This window comes from Scyliorhinus torazame, chromosome 21 (genome assembly GCF_047496885.1).
Source record: "Scyliorhinus torazame isolate Kashiwa2021f chromosome 21, sScyTor2.1, whole genome shotgun sequence".
NCBI classification, from domain to species: Eukaryota; Metazoa; Chordata; class Chondrichthyes; order Carcharhiniformes; family Scyliorhinidae; genus Scyliorhinus; species Scyliorhinus torazame.
The window spans coordinates 116996152-117024068 of NC_092727.1; the positions used below are offsets into that span (position 1 = coordinate 116996152).

At 46.5% G+C, this 27917-nt stretch overlaps 1 protein-coding gene across 5 annotated transcripts in view; it reads right to left on the bottom strand.

Moving 5' to 3' along the window:
• Window positions 1-1896: 1896 nt before the first annotated feature.
• The window catches only part of LOC140398563 (uncharacterized), a 132751-nt gene continuing 106730 nt past the window's right edge, over window positions 1897-27917 (bottom strand). For 4 of the 5 annotated variants that reach the window (XM_072487361.1, XM_072487360.1, XM_072487356.1 and 1 more), the window contains 6 exons: window positions 26191-26319; window positions 16498-16545; window positions 14424-14462; window positions 9691-9891; window positions 8218-8333; window positions 1897-2341 (listed from right to left, as the gene is read on the bottom strand). In XM_072487361.1, coding sequence (XP_072343462.1) covers window positions 2125-2341; window positions 8218-8333; window positions 9691-9891; window positions 14424-14462; window positions 16498-16545; window positions 26191-26319 — 750 coding nt within the window. In that variant the 3' untranslated portion in view covers window positions 1897-2124. The remainder of the gene's footprint in view (window positions 2342-8217; window positions 8334-9690; window positions 9892-14423; window positions 14463-16497; window positions 16546-26190; window positions 26320-27917) is intronic. The other variant, XM_072487359.1, reaches the window with a different exon arrangement.

Genomic DNA, 27917 nt, shown 5'->3' on the forward strand with positions numbered 1-27917 from the left:
TTTTATCCTTATTGTACTTTTATGGTCTGCCTGTGCTGCAACCCAGTTTTTAAGTCAATCTTAAACATATCATCACACTGTTCCGAGCATGTACTTCTGCTTGGAAGAAATAAATGTAGGCGTTCTTGTCGTGTTATTCATCCTGGGGTAACATGGACTGCGACTGGATGCAGTTGTACTGGAAAGTAGACTCCATACATTGAAGTTCGTTCAATACGTTTTATTGAACCTGCTAAGCAGTGCACACGGTTCGCTGTGGGTTTGACACTCTACTAACCCAAGTGTGCTTACTAGAACTAACTAGACCAGACTAGCTCTGAGCCACGTGTTGAAGGTGCTAACTACTATCTACACCCTGACTATCACTACAGTTGTCACTTGTGGAAAGAGGCAGAGTGCTGATGCCTGGTGTGTTTTATAGTGGGAAACCCTCTTCTAGTGTTCTGCCTGGTGATTGGTTGTGTTCTGTCCTGTGTGTTGATTGGCTGTACTGAGTGTCTGTCACTGCCTGTCTGTATCTCATTATGTGCATGAGTGCATATTATGACAGTTCTCATTGAATTTCCTTCGATCCAGCCATTTGTTCTTTTGATTTTCTCAGAGATTCTTAGGTGCGCAGTATCCACAAGCCAATATTTCAGATACTCCACAGATTCTCCAAGCTACAGCACCATCTGACCGTTGCGTAGACAAAGGTCTATATTAATGTCACTAGGGAAAGCAGAAGTTAGCCCTACAGCCATTGAGGTGAGCAGCAAGGCGACCCTCAACCTCCAAGCCAGGGCTGAGGAGAGCGGGAGGGTGGGCAGGGAGGAAAGCTAAGGTAAGAACAACAGCAGCAATCCTTAGTTACCTCGTTTTTGTCACTTAATGGTCTACTTTAGGCGGACAGGCTGGACAATTGTCCTTTGGGTAATGTCACGGTGGTCAGTTGTGAAGCATGAAGACATTTCTAGCCAGTTCTGTCTTGTTTGTGTGTCTTTACTGGAGGTACAAAGGATTAGGTACAAGTTTTGTTTTAATAATTCGGTGTGGGCTTCAGAAGCTTTCAGAAATTTAATGCGTTCAACATCTGCTCTGAAATGATTTGCTAACTCCCAACCAGTAGGATCTTGCAACAGTTAAGTTGGATGTCATTCAATGTGACTATGTCTATATGACAATGTATATGTTTCTTGGTGCTCCACAAGACAATGGATTCCAGAGAATTAAACACTCACTACAGAAGCTGCGTGATATTTCCATTTTTACAACCCAGTCTAGCCCGGGGTTAGGAAGAGCTTAGCGCGATGCAGGCTAAAGCTCTTTGCTTGGTTTAGAAGATAATTCACTGTGGCATTCTTATTTTTTCACGTCAGTCATCTCCATTTGCTGTTTGGAGAGCGGCTGAAAATGTTGGTGTTGATTTCCTGACAACACTGTGTTGTGGTGCATGATTGCTGGAAACGGAGTTGTCCAAACACATTTCATTTGGAAGCCTTTCAACAGCAGAGTGAAGGCTTTAATCCCGTCAATCAGTCCTTACGTCCTTGTGATGGGTTGAATGAAATTCTGAGGTCCAGAGTTGAGAGTAACCGGAACTAATCCACACTAACTGGACTCTCAGATTGCTCTCGCTTACATCTTCTTTCAACTTCTCCCATTTTACCACAATGTCAGTTGACCGCCCTTCTCCCACTCCCCCTGTCAGTTATCGATTCCTCTTCCAGCATTTAAGTCTCCCGCTACTGCACCTTTCCATCTGGTCTTTGGCCTTCAATTTCTCCTGATTCCTGACAGTCCTATCCCCATCACTTGCCTCACTCTCTCCGCAACAGATGACCATCCGTCGACCATTCTATCTTCTCATTGATAGAAAATTGAGAAATGGTAATGAGAATTCTATCTGCACAAGTGTTATTTTTGTGACATTTTATTCAATTATAGCGTTTCACGTGGAAAACAGCAACAGAGGCAATACATACATCACTGGGCAATGTTACAAAGAACTAACTAAGGGCACAAATCTGAGCAATGTTGGCAAGGTAAATCCCAATATAATTCTTCCTCACGATAGTGCAAAAATGGGAATCATTGTCACTTGACCTTCTGTAATAGCATAAAGTATATAATAGAAACTAACAATTATTTCTCCCTGCCATGCCGGTGTGCGATGCTGTTTTCGATACAGAGCACAATAAAGGAATTGCTGCAGCCATACGAATGTTGCTCCAGGAGCTTTCCATTCATCAATGATGTTGCCAGTCCTTTTGCACCATAGTCCCTTCTCCATTCATTACAATAATTGTCTGAAACGCGAATCCCTCGGCTGCTTGATCCATGCCAGACTAATTTACGAGGCCTAGTAATGTAAATAAAATTGGTTAATTGTCATTTTACAGTTTGATTTATCTTTAATATTCATTCATGGGATGTGGACATCGCTGGGTAGGCCAGCATTTATTGCCCATCCCGAAATTGCCCCTTGAGATTGGGTTGTTCTCTGCCTTGCTCTAACCAGATGGCTTTGATACGTAGTGTTGATCAGAGAACAACGAGTCTTGTAAACTAACAAAACTATTTATTTAACACTACAATTGGATTCAACACTTATCTCTAAGAACTAACAGTTGATTAAACACACAAACTATACTCATCTAACTCACTAACTCATTAACTACTCTCATGCTCTCTCACTATCTTCAGTCTTCCTGTCCAGCTCCTGCCCCTACCACCTACTCCAACCTTCTGTCCCACAAGACTCTGCGTCATCCCTTATATACTTCTACGATTGCTCCCTCTAGTGTCTGTCTGTACACATTTCATTAACCCTTACATTACCTTCATGTAAGATAACACCACAGAGATGGTGACGGTGAGCTGCCGTCTTGAACTGCTGCAGTCCCTGTGGTGTAGGTATGCCCACAAAGTTGTTAGGGAGGGAGCTCCAGGAATTTGAGCCATTTCCAGCTATTTTGTAGATCCCTACTGTCAACTGCCTTAACCTGTGAACCTCTGACCTCGGTGTCACCTGTGGCTCATGAAAGCACTTTTGCCTCTGAAGTTGGGGTTCAAGTCCCCCTCCAGGGCTTGGAGACAAAATTCAAGACCGAAACTCCCAGTGCGGCACTGAGGGAGTGCCACACTGTCACAGGTAGTGTTTTTCAGATGAGACATTAAACCGAGGCCCTGCTCAGGATGTAAAATGTAGCCATTGCACTATTTTGTAGAATAGATGGAGAGTTATCCCTGGTGTACTGGCTGTTCTTTATCCCGTAATCAACATCACAAAAGAACAGGCTACCTGATCATTATCTCGTTGCTCATTGTGGGACCTACATGTGCGCAAATTGGCTGCCAGATTTCCTACATTACAACAGTAACACTGCTTCTAAAAGTATTTGAATTGAAATGAAATGAAAATGAAAATCGCTTATTGTCACAAGTAGGCTTCAAATGAAGTTACTGTGAAAAGCCCCTAGTCGCCACATTCCGGCGCCTGTTCGGGGAGGCTGGTACAGGAATTGAACCGTGCTGCTGGCCTGCCTTGGTCTGCTTTCAAAGCCAGCGATTTAGCCCTGTGCTAAACCAGCCCCTATTAATTGGAGATAAAATGATTTGAAAATGTCCAGAAGCCATAAACAGCGGTATATAAGCCTTCCTTTGTTTCATGTTATTTAGAAGGCATCAGATGGTTAAATCTATGTCAAATTTTAATGTGTTTACCGTCGGGTCTCTCAAACCTAAATAATCAAATCCAAATGAAATGAAACTTGCTCAGTGATCGATGATTGGAAATTACAGGACAAATTCCCTCCAAATCTGAAGGACCCTCTTCCTTGGGCATAGAGTCTGTAGCAATCTGGGATGGCCACTTTCAGTACATAAAATGGACGCTCGCAGAGCATACAGGGAAAAATGGACAATGCAAAGCAACAAGCAGGCACAAAGCCTGAATGTGTATTTGGAAGGCAGTCTGCAGACGGAACCGAAACTCTGGGTCGATTTACATATTGATGGCCCATCTCCAATGAACAAAGAACTAGTGCTCAGGTAGCCGATACTGTCCCAGACAGTCCGGCGCCACTACCCCAGCAAGAAGACACAAACAAAGCAAGGCCAACGGCCACTTAGGACATGCCCAGCCATCAAGGCACCCGCCCCTTTATTGGCTTAGATCGATGGCAGTGATCAAGAAGCTGCCCAATTAATTGGGACCAAGTTTAAGGCCCGCCTAAAAGCGTGCCAAGCCCCTCCAAGTATAAGAAGGAACCCCCGCCAAAGGTTCACTCTCTTGGATTTGGCTCTCAAGCGGAGAGACACTTCCACCAGCACCACCAGAAGCAAGTACGTTCAAGTTCAACGCTCGCTACCAGACGGACGACCTTAGCTGTACTCCTGTTACCTCTTCGAACCCAACAGCCTCAGATCCGAACAACGGCCATTATTCCTATGACCTAAGTGGGCACCTGAAGTTAAGTATAGGCGTTAGTGATAGATATAGTTTAGCCTGTAGTGTTATTGTGCATGAGTAAATCATACTGTGTGTAAATAAAGTAGTATTGACTTTGAACTAACTAACTGGTATACTGGCTCTTTGATCGGTATTCGGTTAAAATCTTGTGGCGGTATCAAGAGATACCTGGCGACTCTGAAAGCATACTCATAATTAGGATTAAGAAAGGCGACCTTATTAACTGCCATATTTATAGCAAGTAAACAGAGCAACAAGTTATAGATGCTTCCAGCATGGAAACAGGCCCTTCAGCCCAGCTTGTTCATGCTGCCCAGTTTCTATCACTAAGCTAGTCCCACTTGCCCGCATTTGGCCCATATCCCTCTATACCCACCCTGCCCATGTAACTGTCTAACTGCTTTTTAAAAGACAAATTTGTACCCGCCTCTACCACTGCCCCTGGCAGCCCGTTCCAGATGCTCAACACCCTCTGTGAAGAAATTTCCCCTCTGGTGATTTTTGTATCTCTCCCCTCTCACCTTAAACCTATGCTCTGTAGTTCTAGAGACCTCTACCTTTGGGAAAAGATGTCGACTATCTACCTTATCTATGCTCCTCGTTAATTTATAGACCTTTATAAGATCACCCCTAAGCCTCCTACGCTCCAGGGAAAAGAGTCCCAGCCTGTCCAGCCTTTCCTTTTAACTCAAACCATCAAGTCCTGGTCGTATCCTCGTAAATCTCTTAAGGCACTTAAGTTCTCTTTCAGGAGCAGAAATTGTAGTGTTTCCTTGTTCTGTCTTTGATTATGGTTGTCACGGTAGCACAGTGGTTATCATTGTTGCTTCACAGTGGCCAGGGTCCCAGGTTCGATTCCCGGCTTGGGTTACTGTCTGTGCGGAGTCTGCACATTCTCCCTGTGTTTGCGTGGGTTTCCTCCGGGTGCTCCGGTTTCCTCCCACAAGTTCCGAAAGACATGCTGTTAGGTAACTTGGACGTTCTGAATTCTCTCTCTGTGTACCCGAACTGGTGCCAGAATGTGGTGACTGGGGGATTTTCACAGTATCTTCATTGCAGTGTTAATGTAAGCCTACTTGTGACAACAAAGATTATTATAGTTCCTTGCTGAAGAGTCGGTCTCAGAGAGCCGGGAGCAAGTTCCTCACCCATCCTTCTCTCTGGGGAAGGTGTTGAACTGGTGCTGCAGTACAATACTGTTTTACGTTGGTAATTAAGCACAGCTGCACCCAGTTGGGGAAGGATGAGGAAGTCATTGCAAAAGTATACAAACCACTTCACTCTGGGAGTCTGGGAGGAACTGGGTGAGTCTGTGACTTTGCTTTGCTGTGTTGGAAATAAACCTGTTTTAAGGTACAGGTTATTTTTATTTTTAATTTTAAAGTACACAATTCCATTTTTCCAATTAAGGGGCAATTTAGCGTGGCCAATCCACCTATCCTGCACATAAGTTCATAAGTTCATAAGATATAGGAGCAGAATTAGGCCATTTGACCCATCGAGTCGGCTCAGCCTTTCTAGCATGGCTGATATGTTCCTCATCTGTTACTTACAATCTGTGACCAACATTCCATTTGCTTACCTTATTATCTGTGGCACCTGCATGCTTGTTTTCTGTGACTCATGCACGAGGACACCCAGATCCCTCTGCATCAGAGCACCCGGAAGTCTCTCCCCATTTAGATAAAGGGGCTGGTTTGGCACAATGTGCTAAATAGCTGGCTTGCAATGCAGAACAATGCTAGCAGCGCGGGTTCAATTCCCATACTGGCCTCCCCGAGCAGGCGCCAGAATGTGGCGACGAGGGGCTTTTCACATTAACTTCATTGAAGCCTACTTGTGACAATGAGCGATTATTATTATTATAAGTTGCCTTTCCATTTTTTCGACCAAAATGCATGACCTCACACTTATCCCCGTTAAACTCCATCTGCCACAATTTGGCCCACTCTCCTAACCTATCTATATCCATTTGTAAGGTTCTTATTTCCTCATTGCATTTACTGTCCCACCTATTTTTGTGTCACCTGCGAATTTGGCTATAGAACGTTCTATTCCTGTATCCAAGTCATTAATATAGATTGTAAATAGCTGGGGCTGAAAGAGCGAACCTTGTGGCACCCCACTAATTACATCTTGCTATCCAGAAAAAGACTCATTTATTCCACTGGAACCTTTTCTATGTCGAGGGAATTTTGGAATATTATAACCAATGGATCCACTATCTCTGCTGCCCCTGTCTTTAATATCCTAGATGTAGGCCATCGGGCCCTGGGGACTTGTCTGCCCTCAATCCCAAGAGTTTGTTGAATACCGTTTCCCTATTGACTCTGATTGTTCCAAGTTCCACCCTTTCTATTACCTCTGATTTGCCCGTTCCTCTAGGAACGATACTCATGTCCTCCATCGTGAAAACTGAGGCAAAGTATTGGTTTAGCATTTCTGCCATTTCTGTGTCCCCCACTATTAACTCACCGGTTTCATCTTCCAAGGGGCCAACATTCACCTTAGAGACACTCTTCCCTTTTATGTACCTGTAGAAGCTTTTGCTATCCTTTTTGATATTCTGTGCCAATATCTTTTCGAAGCTCTTTTTAATTACTTTTTTAGTATCCCTTTGTTTATGTTTGAAAGTTTCCCGATCTTCCAGCCTGCCACTGGCCTTTGCAGTTTGATATAACTTCGTTTTTGTCTTTATGATCTTGACCTCCTTGTTTAGCCATGGATGTTTTTTTACCCCTCTTACCATCTTTCTTCCTCACTGGGATATATTTTAGTTGTGAGCAATTGAGTATCTCCTCAAACAACTGCCACTGCTCATCAGCTGTCCTACCTTTTAGCCTTCCTGCCCAGTCCATACGGGCCAAATCTGACCTCAAGCCTATGTAATTTGCTTTGTTTAATTCCAGAACACTAGTGTGGGAATCCACTTTCTCACCCCCAAACTTAAATCTTTAATTCTACTATACGATGGTCACTACTCCCTAGTGGATCCTTAAGTATGAGGTCATTAATTAATCCCTCCTCATTACAGAACACCAAATTGAGAGTAGCCTCCTCCCTGGTTGGTTCCTCAACATACTGTTCCAGGGAACAATCTCTAGTGCATTCAATGAGCTCTGCCTCCAGGCTACCCTTGCCAATTTGATTCCTCCAGTGCATATTAAAATCACCCACGATTATTGTTGTACCTTTCTTACAAGCCCTCAATCTTTGGGTTGTGGGGCCGAGACTCCCGCAGACACAGGGAGAATGTACAAATTCCACACGGACAGTGACCCGAGGCCGGGATCGAACCCGGGGCCTCGGCGCCACGAGGCAGCAGTGCTAACCACTGTGCCACCCTTAAAGTACAGGTTAGCTTCAATCTCATTCTTCCTCAACACGCAATATTGGAATTAACAGAAAGTAGTATGTAAAAGGGTCCAAAAAGAGTACAAGAAAATGCATTAATGGAGGATTGAAAATAAAATTACATTTCTACCTGCAGCAATGTTCCCCAGGAGAATATGTTTTTGACAAAATTGCACTGATTTGATGGTCGCTCAATCCAGTATCTAACTGTGATTCTATAGCTAACCCTATTCCCCCTACAAGTGCTTCATTTAGCAGGACGTTACTGCATTGTGTACTCTTCCCACACACTTCCCTCCCCACGCACAGCTGTAACTTTCCACTTTGCACGTGATACAGAAGTACTACCAGGCCACGGCCTCACATTGTTACAAGGCTGATGGCCATGTTTTGACACCTTCCGTACTCACCATGTGGAGTCGGCCATGACATTTTGACCTCTGAATGAATAAATAGGCACTTTGGAGTTAAAGTGTCCGCCAGAGCCACTGAAGAGCGTGTCCCAATTGTAAAAGAGCATTTCCCCCTGTAAGAAAGGACAAGTTTATAATAAAAGCAAAACACTGCAGATGCGAGAAATCTGAAATAAAAACAGATAATGCTGGGTAAACTCAGCAGGTCTGGCAGCATCTGCGGAGAAAGAAACAGAGGCAATGTTTTGGATCTAAATAATAATAACCTTGTTCTGTAGAAGGACCATTAGATCTGAAACATTAACTCTGGTTTCTCTCTCCACAGATGCTGCCAGACCGGCTGAGTTTATCCAGCATTTTTCTGTTTTTATTATTACAAGTGTATAATGTTGCTTTACAGCAGTTTTAAGCTCTAGGTCGCGGAGCAGATTGAACCCCGTAGAGAAAAAACAGTAAAAGAGTAAAAAAGGATAAATAAACAACTTGAGCAGAGTCTCACCTGTGGAAAGAAGGATTCAAAAGCTAAAAAGAAATACATTTTATGGCGGAAATTGTAGCTCAACACTATAACTATTAAACAATTGTATAACTTCACTGCCATTGCCAGTAAAATCGGTCCATGGGGTCGCAATTAGTGTCTTTTGATTTGTTCGTGAAATGCGACATCATTGGTCAGGTCAGCATTTATTGCCCATCCCTAATTGCCCTTGAGAAGGTGGTGGTGAGCCTTCCTCTTGTACCGCTGCAGTCCATATTGTGTAGATACACCCACAGTGCTGTCAGGGATGGGTTTTCCAGGATTTTGACCCAAGGGCAGTGAAGGAACAGTCATATATTTCCAAGTCAGGATGGTGTTTGGCTTGGACGAGTGTTTGTGGCGTTCCCATGACTGGGAATGTCCGGTCCTGCCATGGTGGGACCTGTCGCTAGGGGCTTTCAGCGGCACCGGAGGGATGGGACTGAAAAATCACACCCCATGTGCCTGCTACACCTTGTTTTCCTCAATAGTAAAGGATGCAATTTTGGAAGGTGCTGTCGGAGGGTTGGTGAGTTGTTGCAGTGCATCTTGAAGATGGTCACTCTGCTGCCATTACACACCATTGGGAGGGGAATGAATGTTCATTGTGTTGGACGAAGTGCCAATATCAATCAAGCGGGCTGCTTGAGAACTTCTTGTTCGGGATGGCTTGGCTAAACTGTACATATACCCAGTGAACCTTTCCCGGGAATTTTCTATTGGATTCTTACACCTGTAGTTTGAACTCCAGAAGTATTGAGTTATCCAATTGACCTCCTCTCACCTAAACGTGCCATTTTGTTGCAATTAAGTTATTCACTCCTATGTACAGCAGACTCAATTTGTGTCTAATATTTATATTCTAGGTCTTAGGGGACAGTTTTCTGATGGTATTGCTGTACCATGCACATCAGTCAGGTTTTTCAGAGCTTTCCCGCACGAGAAAGACTCACCTTGAGGTTGACAATTGGCACAGATGTCCTGTCGGATCTCTTTACAATGGAAATCAAGTCCTGGTTACTTGAGGTGAGGAAGGCTCGGAAAGTTCCCCGCAGCCCAGCTTCCTGGGCCTGCTGGAAACACTGGAGGTCGGCCCCGCGAATCCCAGCCATTTCCCCTGTGAGGGGACCATTCAAAGCCACCAGGTGGAGCTGCTGAAAGGGAAGATAAATCACAAAGAGATCCGATTGAGTAAGAACAACTTGCATTTATATATTGTGCCACTAACATAATAAAACATCCCAAGGTGCTTTACAGGAAGGTTGTAAAGCAAAATTTGGCACCAATGAGATAAGACGATATTAGGGCGGATGGCCAAACATTTGGTCAAAGGGGTTGGGTTTAAGGTGCATCCTAAAGGAAAAGAGAGTGGCAGAGAGGCAAAGAGGTTTAAAGAGGGAATTCCAAAGCTTATGGCCCAGGCAGCTGAAGGCACAGCTATCAATCAATGGCGGAGCGATTAAAATCAGGGCTGCACTACAAGACAGGATTAGATGAAAGCAGAGATCACAGAGGGTTGTGGGGTTGGAGAAGATTACAGAGATGGGGGAATAGGGAGGATTACTTACAAGTCTGGTCACCATCTGTGGTGATTGTCCCTTTAAGGGCAACACAGCAGAGTAAGGATCACATGGTCTGTGTGCCCAATCGGGTCTTGGGGTGTAAGAAAGGCCTCTAGGCAAAGACATTTTGGGATTCAGCTACAGCCATGAGGCTGATGTCCAATTCTTATTAATAAATACCTTTTGTGTTTATTAATGAAGTCTGTGAAAGTGCATCTTTACACTATCCTTTTGTTATCACTAATGTATTTTCACTGACGTTAGATTAGGTTATTAAGAAGCTCTTTAAGTGTGTATATAGAGAGTGGTCCAAGTTAGGAAGCAAGGGTTGGGAAAGGAGTAGTATATAGTCAGTTACATTTTTCTGTCCGTTTACTTATAATACTGTGCATAATAAAAGGGCATTCAAGCAGAAGACCAGCGGTTGAAACAGTCTGCTTGCCAGGACACTGTGTTCCCAGGTTTTGTATTTTGGAAAAGAGAAACCAGACTCTTCGGCACCGAGTGGATCTTAGGAACCAATTTTGGAGTGAGTCGGTTCGATTGGTTCCTGCCAACCAGTGGGTTGGCCAGGGACAGTGCCTAACAATGGCCAATTATTGGTTCCTGTGTGATGCTTTCTGAGAGAACTGAGCAGAAGTGTTTAGACCTTGGAGGTGAAAGGAATTCTCTCTCTCTCTCACTCCTGCTTGCTGAAGTGAAAGAACTGCTTTATTGTTCTGAAAGCATAGAGTGTCTGGCACATCCTTTGCTATGAACCTGAAATGATGCTGAGTCTGCAGAGAAGGGAGTCAACCTTGCCATCTCAAGCCTAGAAGGAAGAAGTACCAAAATGAAAGCCTGAACTTTAGAAAGACATTGACATCACTTCCTGGCATTTTGGCTAAGATCGATCGTGAGATCAGGTGTAATGCCTGGGTCTGGTAGGATGGTCTTGTGGGGACCATGAATTGGATTCAATTTGAACTTGAATTGTTTTTTGGAGCAGGCAAGGAGCTGGATTAGGGGTTTGCCCCTGTCCACTCTGTGCTTTGTAACTCTGATAAAGGAATTTTTAAAAAAGGAAGACATTAGCTGAAAATCATCCCAGTGCATCAAAGATCCTTATCCTTTTATTTGTATTAACAATTTATTTCCCTTTCCACCACCCTTTCTGCTCTGTGTTGTTTGTTTGTGTGTGTGTGTGTGTGTGTGTGTGTGTGTGTGTAGAGTGGGGCGAATTAGGAAATTGGGGCGGTTGGAAAAGGGACGGCAGATGATCAAGTTGCATTTTCTATCCATTTAATTATAATACTGTACATAATAAAAGGTTACTTGTGTTTTAAAGTTACAAACCTGGTGGCTGCAGCTTATTGGGTTCGACCAAGGACCTTGAGTATTTTAAATAAAACCTAAGTTCACCTGTGTTGCGACTCCAGGTCAAGTGGGCCTGGAATTGATCGTGCACTAGCCCAGGATGTCGTTCTCTGGCCATTTAGTGGCCTTTAAAGAACAGAGAAGGTTCAATCAAACTATAATTTAACAGCAGAATTATGCATTGTCCATTATAGTGTATAATTCCCCTGTTGCCCTCACCCAGATGAATGTGACAAAAGCTGTGGGGGTCCGCTAATGCTTAAAAAAATAAAATATTACGTGACACTTGGATCAGCTGGTAAAAGTAGTTTATCGCAAAGCAATATAAATCTGCTGGTTTATGCTGAATTGGTTGCAATGGCACCAAGCACACCTGACCTCAACACACTAGGAAAGGTAAAATCAACCATGGTTAGAATTCCTTGTGCGGAAGGAGCCATTCGGCCCATTGAGTCTGCACCGATCCTCTGAAAGAATACTTCACACAAGCTCACTCCCCAGCCCTATCCCATTAACCCCTTAATCTAACGTACACATCTTTTTGGACACTGAAGAGGCAATTTAGCTTAACCAATCAACATAACTTGCACATCTTTGGACTGTGGGAGGAAACCGGGGCAGCCGGAGGAAACCCCGCACACACAGTGAGGGAGTGCGAACTCCACACAGCCAGTGACCCAAGGCTGGAATTGAACCCGGGTCGCTGGCGCTATTAGGCAGCAGTGCTAACCACTGTGCCAGCGTGCTGCCCTTGATGACTTCATCAATCTCAGAACCACACAGGGATGACATTAGTTTCAATATGTATAACAGATGTTAGTCACAGTGCTTTAGAATGTCGACTCCCCGCTTCAGCTCTGGCTTTCATCTTTTCGACAGCACTGTTTACTTTTACTTGAGTCCATACCCAGGCTTAACTAATCAAGCACAGTGAGCATCAATAGAATAGAATAATCTTTATTGTCACAAGTAGGCTTACATTAACACTGCAATGAAGTTACTGTGAAAATCCCCTAGTCGCCACATTCCGGCACCTGTCGGATACACAGAGGGAGAATTGAGAATGTCCAAATTACCTAACAGCATGTCTTTCGTGACTTGTGGGAGAAAACCAGAGCTCCCGGAGGAAGCCCACGCAGACACAGGGAGAACGTACAGACTCCACACAGACAGTGACCCAAGTCGGAAATCGAACCTGGGACCCTGATGCTGTGAAGCAACAGTGCTAACCACTGTGCTACCGTGACAACTCTAATCAAAGACAGAACAGTTCCTGCTCCTGAAAGTGAACTTAAGTTCCTCTATACAAAATTGAAGTGAAGACAATATCAGGCTCAATGTGATGATACCCCTCCCCTCTCCCCCACCCCACCTTCACCCCCCCCCCCCCCCCAACTCCCCCATTGGTTAAATTAATCTTCAATATTCACCACATCTGAATATCAGATGAGAATACGATCCAACGCAGCCATAATGTTCCAAACACACTTGGCCTACTCTGAAAAATGGCAGTTTGCTGTTCTTTCCCAGTCAGAGATGTGAGAGGGAATATTTTAGACACGGTCTAATCACCTCTTCAAAATAAGATTTTCCTCTGAATCGAGAGGAACACTGAAGTATTGTGCTACCCTCATACTCTGGGGACTGATCCTCCCTGAAAATATGCTCATCAATAGGCAGTGCCCTTTGAGTTGCAAAGATATCCTCAGATGTACGAGGCAAGTTTTTTACACATAGGGTAGTGGGTGCCTAGAACTCGCTGCCGGAGGAGGTGGTGGAAGCAGGGACAATAGTGACATTTAAGGGGCATCTTGACAAATACATGAATAGGATGGGAATAGAGGGATACGGACCCCGGAAATGTAGAAGATTTTAGTTTAGACGGGCAGCATGGTCAGCACAGGCTTGGAGGGCCGAAGGGCCTGTTCCTGTGCTGTACCTTTCTTTGTTCTTTGTTGTTCAGATCACTAAAATGTCATTACAGTGTTACTGTCACTGAATGTATTCTGAGGTCCAAGTGTTGTCTTTCTTCCTTAAATAGATCTGAATGATTCACCTCTAAATACATCTGATGGTACAAATATGTTAGCGTAATCAGAGAGTGAGAGAGTTGGAGACAACTTTTCCGGTAACCCACCAGGTTTAACCCTTGGGAAGGGGAAGGATTTAACAATCCATTTTGTACAAAATACTGCCAACAGAACTGGAGCAAGCAACTGAAGAATAGTTTTTTTTCAATTACTGGAAATGGGTGGCACGGTAGCACAGTGGTTAGCACTGTGGTTTTGCAGCGCCAGGGACCCGGGTTCGATTCCCGACTTGGGTCACTGTCTGTGCGGAGTCTGCACGTTCTCCATGTGCCAGCGTGGGTTTCCTCCAAATGCTCCGGTTTCCTCCCACAAGTCCCGAAAGACGTGCTGTTTGATAATTTGGACATTCTGAATTCTCCCTCAGTGTACCTGAACAGGCGCCGGAATGTGGCGACTAGGGGATTTTCACAGTAACTTCATTGCAATGTTAATGCAAGCCTACTTGTGACGCTAATAAAGATAATTTTTATCATGTAAAATTAGGAAAGATATCAGTTAGGGAGCAATACAAAGTAGGGTGTGCAAGCAGGGCGGATATAATGAAGAAGCTTATGGGAGCTGATCTGATCAATACTCACGGGATTTGTTCACAATATTCATTAGTATTGATTTTTAGTTGAAGTTATACACTAGGTTTTAAGATCTGAAATAATCCAGTTGAAAGAATCGATAACTCACCGCTGCTCCTCGATTTGGGGAGACATCAGTCACTTTAACCTAGTTACAGGAAAAGGAAACATACATAAGACCCAGGAACATCCATGTTGAAAATGAGGAACCAGGGATTTCCTGCCCTACACCATACCCCGTCATTCCAATTGAAAGACCTCAAGACCAACCAATTTTTTTGGAGACCATGTAAAGCAGAACAGTAAAGGGGAAGAGATGTGTTGAGCTAACCTTTCACTTCGGGGGCAGGAACCAGGAACCGGGTGTGTTTTCAAGGTCCGAATCCACCCCACAGGAGGATCAAGCAGTCCCTCTTTGGGATTTTGATTGACGTGCCCCCTTGATGGACATGGAGATAGGTCCCCTGCCCAATTATGGGTGGTGGGGCGGAAAGGCTCTCAAAGCTGGAGAGGCAATTAGAAGCCTTCTAGCTTGAGAAGAGAAGCTTTAATGGGAGTGCTGGGAGTGGTCTCTCTATAAGGTGCCTTTTAAATGCACCCTCATCCAAGCAGGCAGGGTGGCCTGGATTTGCCCTTCCTAACCCGGCCCGCCACTGGATTCCCGCCTCCAGCCTCTGTTCCATCAGGAAATTGGAAGCTGATTGGAAAATCCCAAGGCTCATCCTGAGCATATTTGGCTGGCCGCCTCATGGGGCAGGCAGTCCTAACGGGCCCCAAACCCGCCTTGGCCAGAATAGCCCATGCCAGGAACCGGGTTGGGAAACCAGCACACCAGCCGACTCAGTTATATTTTTGAGCTGATCACCACTGTTCTTGACCTTGGCGGAGTCCAAATATTCTCCCTGTTCTGTCACCTCCCAGTTGGTGACTGCGATCACAAAACTTCCTATACTGGTGACAACATGATGAGATGTCAAACCTGATAAAAAGACACAAAATCATATAGCAAGGCAAGCTAGGCTAAACCACTGGAACCAGAATACAAAATCCAACAATTAATGGAGCCAGCACGCTATTAATGAACAATGCGTTTTGAATAATCAGCACTGGTCATACTTTATTTATAATGGCACATTTAGACAAAGGTCTCACACAATAAAACCCAGGGTTTGACCAGCCTCAACCTTGATACATTTTTTGAAAATTCATTTATGGGATGTGGGCATTGCTGGCTGGGCCATCTCTAATTGCTGTTTAACTGGGTGCATTGCTATGCTATTTGAGAGGGCATTTAGAAGTCAACTACATTGCTGTGGATCTGGGGTCACATACAGGTAAGGACAGCAGATTGCTTTCTCTTTTTTAAATTTACATTTTGTTTTCCAATTAAGGGGCAATTTAGTGTGGCCGATCCACCTACCCTACACATCCTTGGGTTGTGGGGGTGAGACCCACGCAGTCACGGGGAGAATGTGCAAACTCCACACTGAGCCGGGATTGAACCCGGGTCCTCGGACGCCGTGGGGCAGCAGTGCAAACCATTGCGCCACCCCAGATTTCCTTCTCCAGTGGACAGGAGTGAACCAGATGACATGGTTTCGTCATCAGACTTTTATTCCCAGTTTTCTATTGAATTCAAATTTCACCATCTGCCATGGTGAGATTTGAATCCGGGTCCCTCGAGCATTGCCCTGGGTGTTTGAATTACTAGTCCAATCACAATACAACTACACCACCGCCTCACCCCAATGTGTTCAAGCCAAGATACTCCAAATCGAACACCAAGTTTTCGAAGTATTTATCTTATTAAAGCCTGATACAGCTACCCAGTACACTGTTTGTGTGTGGTAGCTTTAAAGAAAAGGCAGCTTTGTTTTCTTTGTGACTGTGTGACGTTTTAATCAGCTCTTTACAAAATCCAAGAAAGTCGGTTTGACCCTGATCCACACTGCAGAGAAAGAGAGGGAGAGAAAAACTTCCACACTTAGTGAAAGTTACCCCCTATAGTTATTAATTGCCACACATATGGCAAAGGAGTAAAAGGCGGTGACAATATCAGATTTTGCTTGTGGAAAACTTTCCATGTGACTCACTTGTCATCGCAGTCCTTGGCGTCAGCCAATATTGTGCACATTAATAGCAAGAAGGCAGTACTATCTATAGCTGAAGTGCAGCATACTTACTGATACTGCAGGATCATCAGAAACAGTCCCAGGGAAGAAGTCTTCAAGCTGTCAGGTAGATCAGAAATACATTTTAAAAAACACATGTTTAAAAATAGTACTGAGCCGTTGCAGATATGTGTTTACATTAACAGCACTATATAAAAGCAAAGCCATTGAATGTGCGCTTATTATTATTGTCACTGCATCCCAGTCTATTCAACAAAAAATCAACTTTAAGCTTTTTGAAATATTTCACAACCAGCTGTGCCGTCTCATGAAATTATTTTGTACGTAAAATAATGTAGTTATCTCTTTTGTTCTCTCGAAGTAAGTCTTGTTGTACAGCTATGCAAGCGTTCCAGTATCGTATCCAAGTCCCCTTTCTACAAATAGTGTCAGGAAGTTATTCGGCAATGAAAGGCACAATAATCAAACCCGATTCCGGCTTCAATCAGCCCTCACTCATGAGGGAGGAGCCAGCCAAGAGTGATCAGGGGCCCGAATCTCAAACAAATTCCCGTTGCTGTCTCAGGGTCTTATTAATAATAATAATCGCTCATTGTCACAAGTAGGCTTTGTGGTAGTCACCGCTATTTGTATAATACGTACATGAGAAGTAATACGGTAAGGCTCCTGTACTACAGGTATGGGGGTAGATCCCTGCCTGCTGGCTCCGCCCAGTAGGCGGAGTATAAATGTGTGTGCTCACCTAGCTGCAGCCATTTCGGCAGCAGCTGCAGGAGGCAACACATCTCTGCTTAATAAGGCCTCGATTACTCTCTACTCTCGTCTCGTCGTAATTGATAGTGCATCAATTTATTAAGCAGAGACTTTACAGCGATGGACCTACGCATCAAGCCAGATCGCCTGCAGCTGCACCCTAAAGCAGACAACGCCACGTCGGCCTTCGACCACTGGCTAGCTTGCTTTGAAGCCTACATCGGAGCAGCGACAGAACAACCCTCAGAAGCACAGAAACTCCAGATCCTGTAGCTTCAATTAAGTTACTGTGAAAAGCCCCTAGTCACCACATTCCGGCGCCTGTTCGGGGAGGCCGGTATGGGTCTTCAAAGACATTATCGCCCCAATGACATTCTGGTTAAAGGCAACTAGCTCAGTGCAGGTCAAGGTTTATAGTCGAGAGCTTCCTGATCTACTGCCCGGCTCAACTCCACATGGACAGTGACCCAGGGCTGGGATCGAACCCGTGTCCTCGGCGCCGGGAGGCAGCAGTGCTAGCCAGTGCACCACCGTGCCACCCCTGGGGAATTGAAAATTAATTTCAATTAACAAATAAATAAATTGCTGAAAAAATACATTTTATCAAAGCTTTTCATCTTGCATTCAGGACAATCGCAAGAATACCAATGTTGGGGAATCGACAGAACTGTTGCCATGGAGTTAACGGTGACTCCATATCAATGCCTCTGCCAATCAGAGTCCACTTGTCAACAAATCAGCACTCTCTTCTCATTCAGCATAAAGTTTTTGCTTCCTCTGACAAATATTATTCTTTAGATTGTTCTGATGAGTTCAAGAGGAAAAGCTTCAACAAAATGACTTTTTTCAGAAACACTCGAGTTCTGTTCTACAACCCAACTATTAATAAATGAATCTGGAATAAAATGGTAGTCTCATTAATAGTGATTCACAAAACTACCACGTTGTCATGAAAAACCCCATCTGATTGACTAATAACCTTCAGGAGAGGGAATCTGCCATCCTTACCTTGTCTGGCCTACCCATGTCTCCAGATACATTGTAATGTGATTGACTCTTGACTGCCCTCTCCAAGCAAGCCACTCAGTTGCCTCAAACTGCCACAGGAAAAGCACTGTGGATGTACCTAGACTTCAGTGGTTCAAAGCAGCTCACCCCCCTTCTCAAAGGCAATTGAGGATGGCCAACAAATGCTGGCCTTAATTTGCCAGTGACACCCACATCCCAAAAACAAATAGTAAAATGGAATTGATTAGGTTCCTCCATTCTAACCAAAAACAGTGGAACTTAAGCTGAACATCACACAATAAGATGACATTTGAGTTTAAAAGGGAATCCAACAAATCCTCCAAAGAGAACGAGCCTCCACCCTTCATGCACTCTACGACCTTCGCCTTGGTTGCACATTCTGAGAGGGAGGAAGGTGTCATAATTCACTGAGCGAAGGAGGAATCTGGGGCGGGATTCTCCGCAATCGGCGCGATGTCTGCCGACCGGCTCCAAAAACGGCGCGAATCAGTCTGGCATTGCGCTGCCCCAAAGGTGCGGAAGTCTCCGCATCTTGAGGGACCGCGCCCTCACTTTGAGGGGCTAGGCCCGCGCCGGACTGATTTCCGCCCCCCCGCCAGCTGGCGGGAAAGGCCTTTGGTGCCCCGCCAGCTGGTGTGAAACTGACTTTGCATGCGCGGGAGCGTCAGCGGCCGCTCACGTCATCCCCGCGCATGCGCAGTGGAGGGGGTCTCTTCCGCCTCCGCCATAGTGGAGACCATGCGAAGGCGGAAGGAAAAGAGTGCCCCCACGGCACAGGCCCGCCCACGGATCGGTGGGCCCCGATTGCGGGCCAGGCCACCGTGGGGGCACACCCCGGGGCCAGATCACCCCCCCCCAGGACCCCGGAGCCTGCCTGCGCCGCTTTGTCCCGCCTGTAAGAGAGGTGGTTTGATTCCCACCGGTGGGACAGGCATTCCAGCAGCGGGACTTCGGCCCATTGCGGGCCGGAGAATCGCCAGGGGGGGAGCCACCAACCGGCGCGGCGCGATTCCCGCCCCCGCCAAATATCCGGTGCCGGAGAATTCGGCAACCGGCGGGGGCGGGATTCACGCCAGCCCCCGGCGATTCTCCAACCCAGCGGGGGGTCGGAGAATCCTGCCCCTGGAGTCAGTCTTTCCTTAACATAGCTTTATTCGCAATACCCAGAGAACACAGGCCATGGAATTTCCTGCCCCACCCCTACAGGTGAAAACCAGTTCTTATCTATACTTTAGAATAATGCTCCAATTCGTCCCCAATAGTAATAGCTGCTCTCACTTACAACGAGAGCTTGTACTTCATTATGACAGGATTGCAACATTAACACAAGTGCTGGAGAGTTAAGGCTAGGATGCGTTAACCTTTCTTCAACCTCTGTCCCTCTGAATTCAGCTTTTGCCAGTTGAAACAATTTCTTCCTGTACATTCTATCAAAAGGCTGAAATTTGTGCGGTGAATTTGAAAGTAAAGGGACATATAAAATCCAGCAAGTGGCCATCTCACTGCCCTCAACAATTCTGCAATTTTACATGCGGTATGAGAGAAGCATCAGGCAGTCCACCCACCCTTGGCCCAAATGACTCCCTTAAGTGACCATATATGGCCACTTCACGGGTCATTCTGTCTCCGCCTGCATTTTACCCATATCAAGGTGAGGTCCACCCCATGCAGCAAGCCCAGCAGCTTTAGCTGCACAGGCTGGTGTCGGGCAGACCTCTCCCCTCACCCCCCCCCCCAGATTTCCTCCCCTTCAAACCTCCCTCAACCTCTTGAACCCCTACCAATTCATTCCAGGCTTACGCGAGCTCCTTGGCATGGTGGAACTGGCCGCAGTCCCAGCAGTGGCCACTGCTCCTTGTTGGCGCTGCTGTACCTAACAAGCTGCCAGCCTTCCGATTGGCTGCTAGGTCTCTAAGGCAAGTCTTGCTATTGAGATGAGGGTGAAAGTTTCACCTTAAAGCGACTACTGCCTGGGTTAAATTGCTGGGGGTGGGGGTGGGTGCAGTCATTGGAATTTGGTGCGGTCCAAGGGTGTGTGCACTGCAGCATCTTGTAAAATCCAGCCCCAGAATTTTGAAGCCCTTTAGGTCTTCCCCACACCATTTAAAAATCTTTATTTAAACTTAGCTAAATATTCAAACTTCCATCCTGTAGAATTCAAGCATTGACAGGTCCTGGCCACATATACCAAAGGCAATGGCAGTATCCAAGTGAGGTGAAAGGCATTACATAAATGCAATCTGCACGTTAACAAAAATGCAGCTTAAATCCTGTGAATAGACTTCCGGGTGCGGCGATGACCAGCTGAGTCGCACGTTTCGGCAGCTCCCTGTGAAACGGACTTTTGGGCTCTTGATAGGAGCCCCAACGGCAATTTTGACGGCTAAAAACACTGTGCGGTAAACCAGAAGGGAATCCCCCCTGGATACGGATGGAAAAAGGAGAGGGAAGTGGCCAGATTGCAGTGGATCCTTTAGAACAGCGGCAAGGAAGGCAAGCAAAAACCAAGATGGCGTCGGAAGGTGGCAGTTTAACATGGGGCCCTGAACAACAAGAGTTCTTGAAATGCTGTGTGGAAGAGATCAAAAAGGAAATGAAGAAAGAGCTGTTGGCCCCGATACTACAGGCGATCGAAGGGCTAAAGGAGGAACAAAAGACCCAGGAGCGGGAGCTTCGGGTCGTGAAGGCAAAGGCAGCCGAGAATGAGGACGATATACAGGGCCTGGTGGTGAAGACGGAGACGCAGGAGGCACATCAGAAACGATGTGTGGAAAGGTTGGAGGCACTGGAAAACAACGCAAGGAGGAACAACCTGAGGATTCTTGGTCTTCCTGAAGGTGTGGAGGGAGCGGACGTCGGGGCATATGTGAGCACGATGCTGCACTCGTTAATGGGAGCGGAGGCCCCGGCGGGTCCATTGGAGGTGGAGGGAGCATACCGAGTGATGGCGCGAGGACCGAGAGCAGGAGAAATTCCCAGAGCCATAGTGGTGAGATTCCTCCGTTTTAAGGATAGAGAAATGGTCCTTAGATGGGCGAAGAAAACTCAGAGCAGTAAATGGGAGAACGCGGTGATCCGCGTTTATCAAGACTGGAGTGCGGAGGTGGCGAGAAGGAGGGCGAGCTTTAATCGGGCCAAGGCGGTGCTTCATAAAAAGAAGATAAAATTTGGAATGCTGCAACCGGCAAGACTGTGGGTCACATATCGAGAGAGGCACCACTACTTTGAGACGGCGGATGAAGCGTGGACTTTTATTGTGGAAGAAAAACTGGAATGAGCGGGTTATTAAAAAGAACGTTCGAACAAAGTGGTGGGGCGAATGTGGGGGGCAAAGAGGGGTTTTATGTACTAATCCTGCGATGTGGTAACTTTTCTCTCTCCCACAGGTGGTGTTGGGGGGAGGAGGGGAGGGGGAGGAGATGGGGCGTTGGCCATTGGGGGCGGGGCCAAGGGAGAAGCGCGGGCTTGGTTCCCGCGCTATGATAATCATGGCAGGAATAGAGAAGCAGGAAGGAGGGGGCGTCGCACGGTGCGAGCCGAGGTCACGGGGGGAAGCCGAGGTCAGCCAGAGTTTGCTGACTTCTGGGAGCAACATGGGGGGAGTAATTACGCTAGCGGGGGATCTAGCGGGGGGGGGGTGGGAGGGGGGAATTACTGGGTTGCTGCTGCTGGGGAGAGGGGGGAGCTGGTATGGGAGAGGATGGGCGGGGGGGCACCGCCTGGGGGAGATACAGCTGCGTGGGAACCGGGTGAGGAGCTGGAAAAAGGTGATGGCTAATCGACAAGGGGGGGGGGGGGTAGGAAGCCCCCCAACTCGGCTGATCACGTGGAACGTGAGAGGGCTGAACGGGCCGATAAAGAGGGCACGGGTACTCGCACACCTTAAGAAACTTAAGGCAGATGTGGTTATGTTACAGGAAACGCATCTGAAACTGATAGACCAGGTTAGGCTACGCAAAGGATGGGTGGGGCAGGTGTTCCATTCGGGGCTAGATGCGAAAAACAGGGCGGTGGCTATATTAGTGGGGAAGCGGGTAATGTTCGAGGCAAAGACTATAGTGGCGGATAACGGGGGCAGATACGTGATGGTGAGTGGCAAACTACAGGGGGAGACGGTGGTTTTGGTAAACGTATATGCCCCGAACTGGGATGATGCCAATTTTATGAGGCGGATGCTAGGACGCATTCCGGACCTAGAGATGGGAAAGCTGATAATGGGGGGAGATTTTAATACGGTGTTGGAACCAGGGCTGGATAGGTCGAAGTCCAGGACTGGAAGGAGGCCGGCAGCAGCCAAGGTACTTAAAGATTTTATGGAGCAGATGGGAGGTGTAGACCCGTGGAGATTTAGCAGACCTAGGAGTAAGGAGTTCTCGTTTTTCTCCTATGTCCAAAGTCTACTCGCGAATAGACTTTTTTGTGCTGGGAAGGGCGTTGATCCCGAAGGTGAGGGGAATGGAGTATATGGCTATAGCCATTTCGGATCACGCTCTACACTGGGTAGACTTGGAGATAGGGGAGGAAACAGGAGGGCGCCCACCCTGGAGAATGGACATGGGACTAATGGCAGATGAGGGGGTGTGTCTAAGGGTGAGGGGGTGCATTGAAAAGTACTTGGAACTCAATGATAATGGGGAGGTCCAGGTGGGAGTGGTCTGGGAGGCGTTGAAGGCGGTGGTTAGAGGGGAGCTGATATCAATAAGGGCACATAAAGGGAAGCAGGAGAGTAAGGAACGGGAGCGGTTGCTGCAAGAACTTTTGAGGGTGGACAGACAATATGCGGAAGCACCGGAGGAGGGACTGTACAGGGAAAGGCAAAGGCTACATGTAGAATTTGACTTGCTGACTACAGGCACTGCAGAGGCACAATGGAGGAAGGCACAGGGTGTACAGTACGAATATGGGGAGAAGGCGAGCAGGTTGCTGGCACACCAATTGAGGAAAAGGGGAGCAGCGAGGGAAATAGGGGGAGTGAGGGATGAGGAAGGAGAGATGGAGCGGGGAGCGGAGAGAGTGAATGGAGTGTTCAAGACATTTTATAAAAAATTATATGAAGCTCAACCCCCGGATGGGAGGGAGAGAATGATGGGCTTCTTGGATCGGCTGGAATTTCCCAAGGTGGAAGAGCAGGAAAGGGTGGGACTGGGAGCACAGATCGAGGTAGAAGAAGTGGTGAAAGGAATTAGGAGCATGCAGGCGGGAAAGGCCCCGGGACCGGATGGATTCCCAGTCGAATTCTATAGAAAATATGTGGACTTGCTCGCCCCGGTACTGACGAGGACCTTTAATGAGGCAAAGGAAAGGGGACAACTGCCCCCGACTATGTCTGAAGCAACGATATCACTTCTCTTAAAGAAGGAAAAGGACCCGCTACAATGCGGGTCCTACAGACCTATTTCCCTCCTAAATGTAGATGCCAAGGTCCTGGCCAAGGTAATGGCAATGAGAATAGAGGAATGTGTCCCGGGGGTGGTCCACGAGGACCAAACTGGGTTTGTGAAGGGGAGACAGCTGAACACGAATATACGGAGGTTGTTAGGGGTAATGATGATGGCCCCACCAGAGGGAGAAACGGAGATAGTAGTGGCGATGGATGCCGAGAAAGCATTTGATAGAGTGGAGTGGGATTATTTGTGGGAGGTGTTGAGGAGATTTGGTTTTGGAGAGGGGTATGTTAGATGGGTGCAGCTGTTGTATAGGGCCCCAGTGGCGAGCGTGGTCACGAATGGACGGGGATCTGCATATTTTCGGCTCCATAGAGGGACAAGGCAGGGATGCCCTCTGTCCCCATTATTGTTTGCACTGGCGATTGAGCCCCTGGCGATAGCGTTGAGGGGTTCCAAGAAGTGGAGGGGAGTACTTAGGGGAGGAGAAGAGCACCGGGTATCTTTGTATGCGGACGATTTGCTACTATACGTGGCGGACCCGGCGGAGGGGATGCCAGAAATAATGCGGATACTTGGGGAGTTTGGGGATTTTTCAGGGTATAAATTGAACATGGGGAAAAGTGAGTTGTTTGTGGTGCATCCAGGGGAGCAGAGTAGAGAAATAGAGGACCTACCGTTGAGGAAGGTAACAAGGGACTTTCGTTACCTGGGGATCCAGATAGCTAAGAATTGGGGCACATTGCATAGGTTAAATTTAACGCGGTTGGTGGAACAGATGGAGGAGGATTTCAAGAGATGGGATATGGTATCCCTGTCAATGGCAGGGAGGGTGCAGGCGGTTAAGATGGTGGTCCTCCCGAGATTCCTCTTTGTGTTTCAGTGCCTCCCAGTGGTGATTACGAAGGCTTTTTTTAAAAGGATTGAAAAGAGCATCATGGGTTTTGTGTGGGCCGGGAAGACCCCGAGAGTGAGGAAGGGATTCTTACAGCGTAGCAGGGATAGGGGGGGGCTGGCACTACCGAGCCTAAGTGAGTATTATTGGGCCGCTAATATTTCAATGGTGAGTAAGTGGATGGGAGAGGAGGAGGGAGCGGCGTGGAAGAGATTAGAGAGGGCGTCCTGTAGGGGGACTAGCCTACAGGCTATGGTGACAGCCCCATTGCCGTTCTCACCGAGGAACTACACCACAAGCCCGGTGGTGGTGGCTACACTGAAGATTTGGGGACAGTGGAGACGGCATAGGGGAAAGACTGGAGCCTTGGGGGGGTCCCCGATAAGAAACAACCATAGGTTTGCCCCGGCGGGAATGGATGGGGGATATGGAATGTGGCAAAGAGCAGGAATAACGCAACTGAAAGATCTGTTTGTGGATGGGAAGTTCGCGAGTCTGGGAGCGCTGACCGAGAAATATGGGTTGCCCCAAGGGAATGCATTCAGGTATATACAACTGAGGGCTTTTGCGAGGCAACAGGTGAGGGAATTCCCGCAGCTCCCGACACAAGAGGTGCAGGACAGAGTGATCTCAAAGACATGGGTGGGGGATGGTAAGGTGTCAGATATATATAGGGAAATGAGGGACGAAGGGGAGACTATGGTAGATGAACTAAAAGGGAAATGGGAAGAAGAGCTGGGGGAGGAGATCGAGGAGGTGCTGTGGGCAGATGCCTTAAGCAGGGTAAACTCGTCGTCCTCGTGTGCCAGGCTAAGCCTGATTCAGTTTAAGGTATTACACAGGGCACATATCACTGGAGCACGGCTCAGTAAATTTTTTGGGGTGGAGGATAGGTGTGCGAGGTGCTCGAGAAGCCCAGCGAATCATACCCATATGTTTTGGTCATGCCCGGCACTACAGGGGTTTTGGATGGGGGTGACAACGGTGCTTTCAAAAGTAGTAGGAGTCCGGGTCGAACCAAGCTGGGGGTTGGCTATATTTGGGGTTGCACAAGAGCCGGGAGTGCAGGAGGCGAGAGAGGGCGATGTTTTGGCCTTTGCGACCCTAGTAGCCGGGCGCAGGATATTGCTAATGTGGAAAGAAGCCAAGCCCCCGGGGGTGGAGACCTGGATAAATGACATGGCGGGGTTTATAAAGCTAGAGCGGATTAAGTTCGTCCTAAGGGGGTCAGCTCAAGGGTTCACCAGGCGGTGGCAACCGTTCGTCGAATACCTCGCAGAAAGATAGACGGAATGGGAAAAAGAAGGCAGCAGCAGCAGCCCAGGATCGGGGGGGGGGGGGGGGGGGGGGGAAGGAGAGAGAGGAACCAGAAGGACTCTCAGGGTTGTTAATATATACTGTATAGTATGTATAGGTCGTTGCTACAGATAATTATATATTGGACTGTTAAATTATATTTTTGGAGAGTGTTACTTGTGACAAGGCAGTTGCCAATTAGGGCTAGTTTTCATTTTTGTTATTTATTATTTATTCATTTTTTGTTTATAAAATAGGTCATTGTTATTTGTGTTGTTATAATATTGTGTAAAGGATGCACAATGTACTGTGTTGGTTGACCAAAAATTTTCAATAAAATATTTAATAATAAAAATAAAAAAAAATCCTGTGAATAAACATACTTACACAGAGTTTGCTCCAGCCATTAAGCAGTCGAATGAAGACTTTGCTTCCTTCTGTCACATAGACCATGGAGCCTTCAGGTACCATTGGAGTCGCCTTGAGCATGAGTTCGGTGTTCTTGAATACATGACTCTGTTACATATGAAGTACATTTAACTGACTGAGTACCAATACAGACAGAGTCATTGACATTGGATTTCCGTATGTATAAATATTTCCCACTTTCTCTGTCTGTTAGCTTTGACAAAGAGTCATCGGACTCGAAACATTAGCTCTTTTCTCTCCCTACAGATGCTGCCAGACCTGCTGAGATTTTCCAGCATTTTCTCTTTAGTTAACATTGGAGATGTGTTAGGATTGAGATTTATCACGTTTTCTTTTGAAAGACAGGAGGTGGGTTTGTATTTCAAAGTGAACTAAAACACGGGGCAGTTCATTTATGGATTTATTTTCCCTACAAATTTTATTCTCCCCTCTTATGCTGATGGCATTTCTGTCTCTGCTGGGTGCAATTCTACGATTGGCAGTCACCCTGCCAGATCTTGGTTAAATGGTCATGAGTCCTGACGTTGAGTGTGAGCAATCAGGAAGGTGATCAGAGCTGAGCCCAATCTTGTTATCTGTGAAGACTCTCGCCCGCACCAACATCTGCCCCTGCACCAATGTACTTCCACCCTCCATTTCTACATTCCCTCCATCACCACATCTGTATACCGGCAGTATTTAGTGAATCTGAATGAAAAGCCTCAGGTAGCAATCCCAACATGCCACTGAGATCCAATGTCACGTGTCCCTGCTGTAACCTTGATCAGATTGGCACATGCAGCGTAGAATTGCAATCAAATCTGGGACAGTCCTCTTCCTCGCATTGAGTTACCGAGTGGACAATCTCGGGCGGGCAACAAGGGAGTTAAGATTATGTTCTTCACGCAAAATGAGTGACCCTCAATCCAACTGAGTGCTTTGTGATAGATTTAATGTTTAGGTCTTCAGTCATTTCCCCGCAGTGCTCTGCAGGACAGTTTGCGATCATTGTGAAGAAAATTTAGGAAAGCACGCCGCCAGATGTGGGATTGGCTGCCCCGAAAGAGCAAGAGGGTCACGCGGAATAAAAGGTTGGGTTGATAATGCAGATTATGAACCCATTCAAGGGGACACTTGGAAATCACTTGATTCTTAAGTTAGGGGCACTCTTTTAGAACAATGGGGGAAGATGAAAGTGGTACACAATAGCCATGCTGGAAGTGAGCGTTCCAATTTAGCGGTGGGACAACAGGTCATGATACAAAATCCTGTAACATAGAGAAATGCAAACCTCTCCAGTGTTCAACAACAACCAAGCGCATATGTGATTACAACTGGTGTTATGTTGCATTGGAATAGAGGTCAGATCAAACCAGTCCATGATCTCAGGTCGATGGAAGACTCTATACCAAATTAAATGATATCAAAGACACAGTCTCAGAGTCTGCGCATTTTCCTTCCAGTGGGAAGAGTCCATGCAAACCTGTTTTAGATTCCAAGAACTGTTATGCTGCTTCAAGATCAGGACGTCTGATTCAGCCAACTACACGTTATAGTGACAGATATGTTTCTGTTAGTGTTTGTACTATATATATCTATCTTCTATTACTGTTGTTGACTTGTACATAGTTAGCTTTTATCTAATTTACTTTTTTATTTGGAAACAAGGGGGGATGTTACGCTACACATTTAAGAAGTGTGGCTAT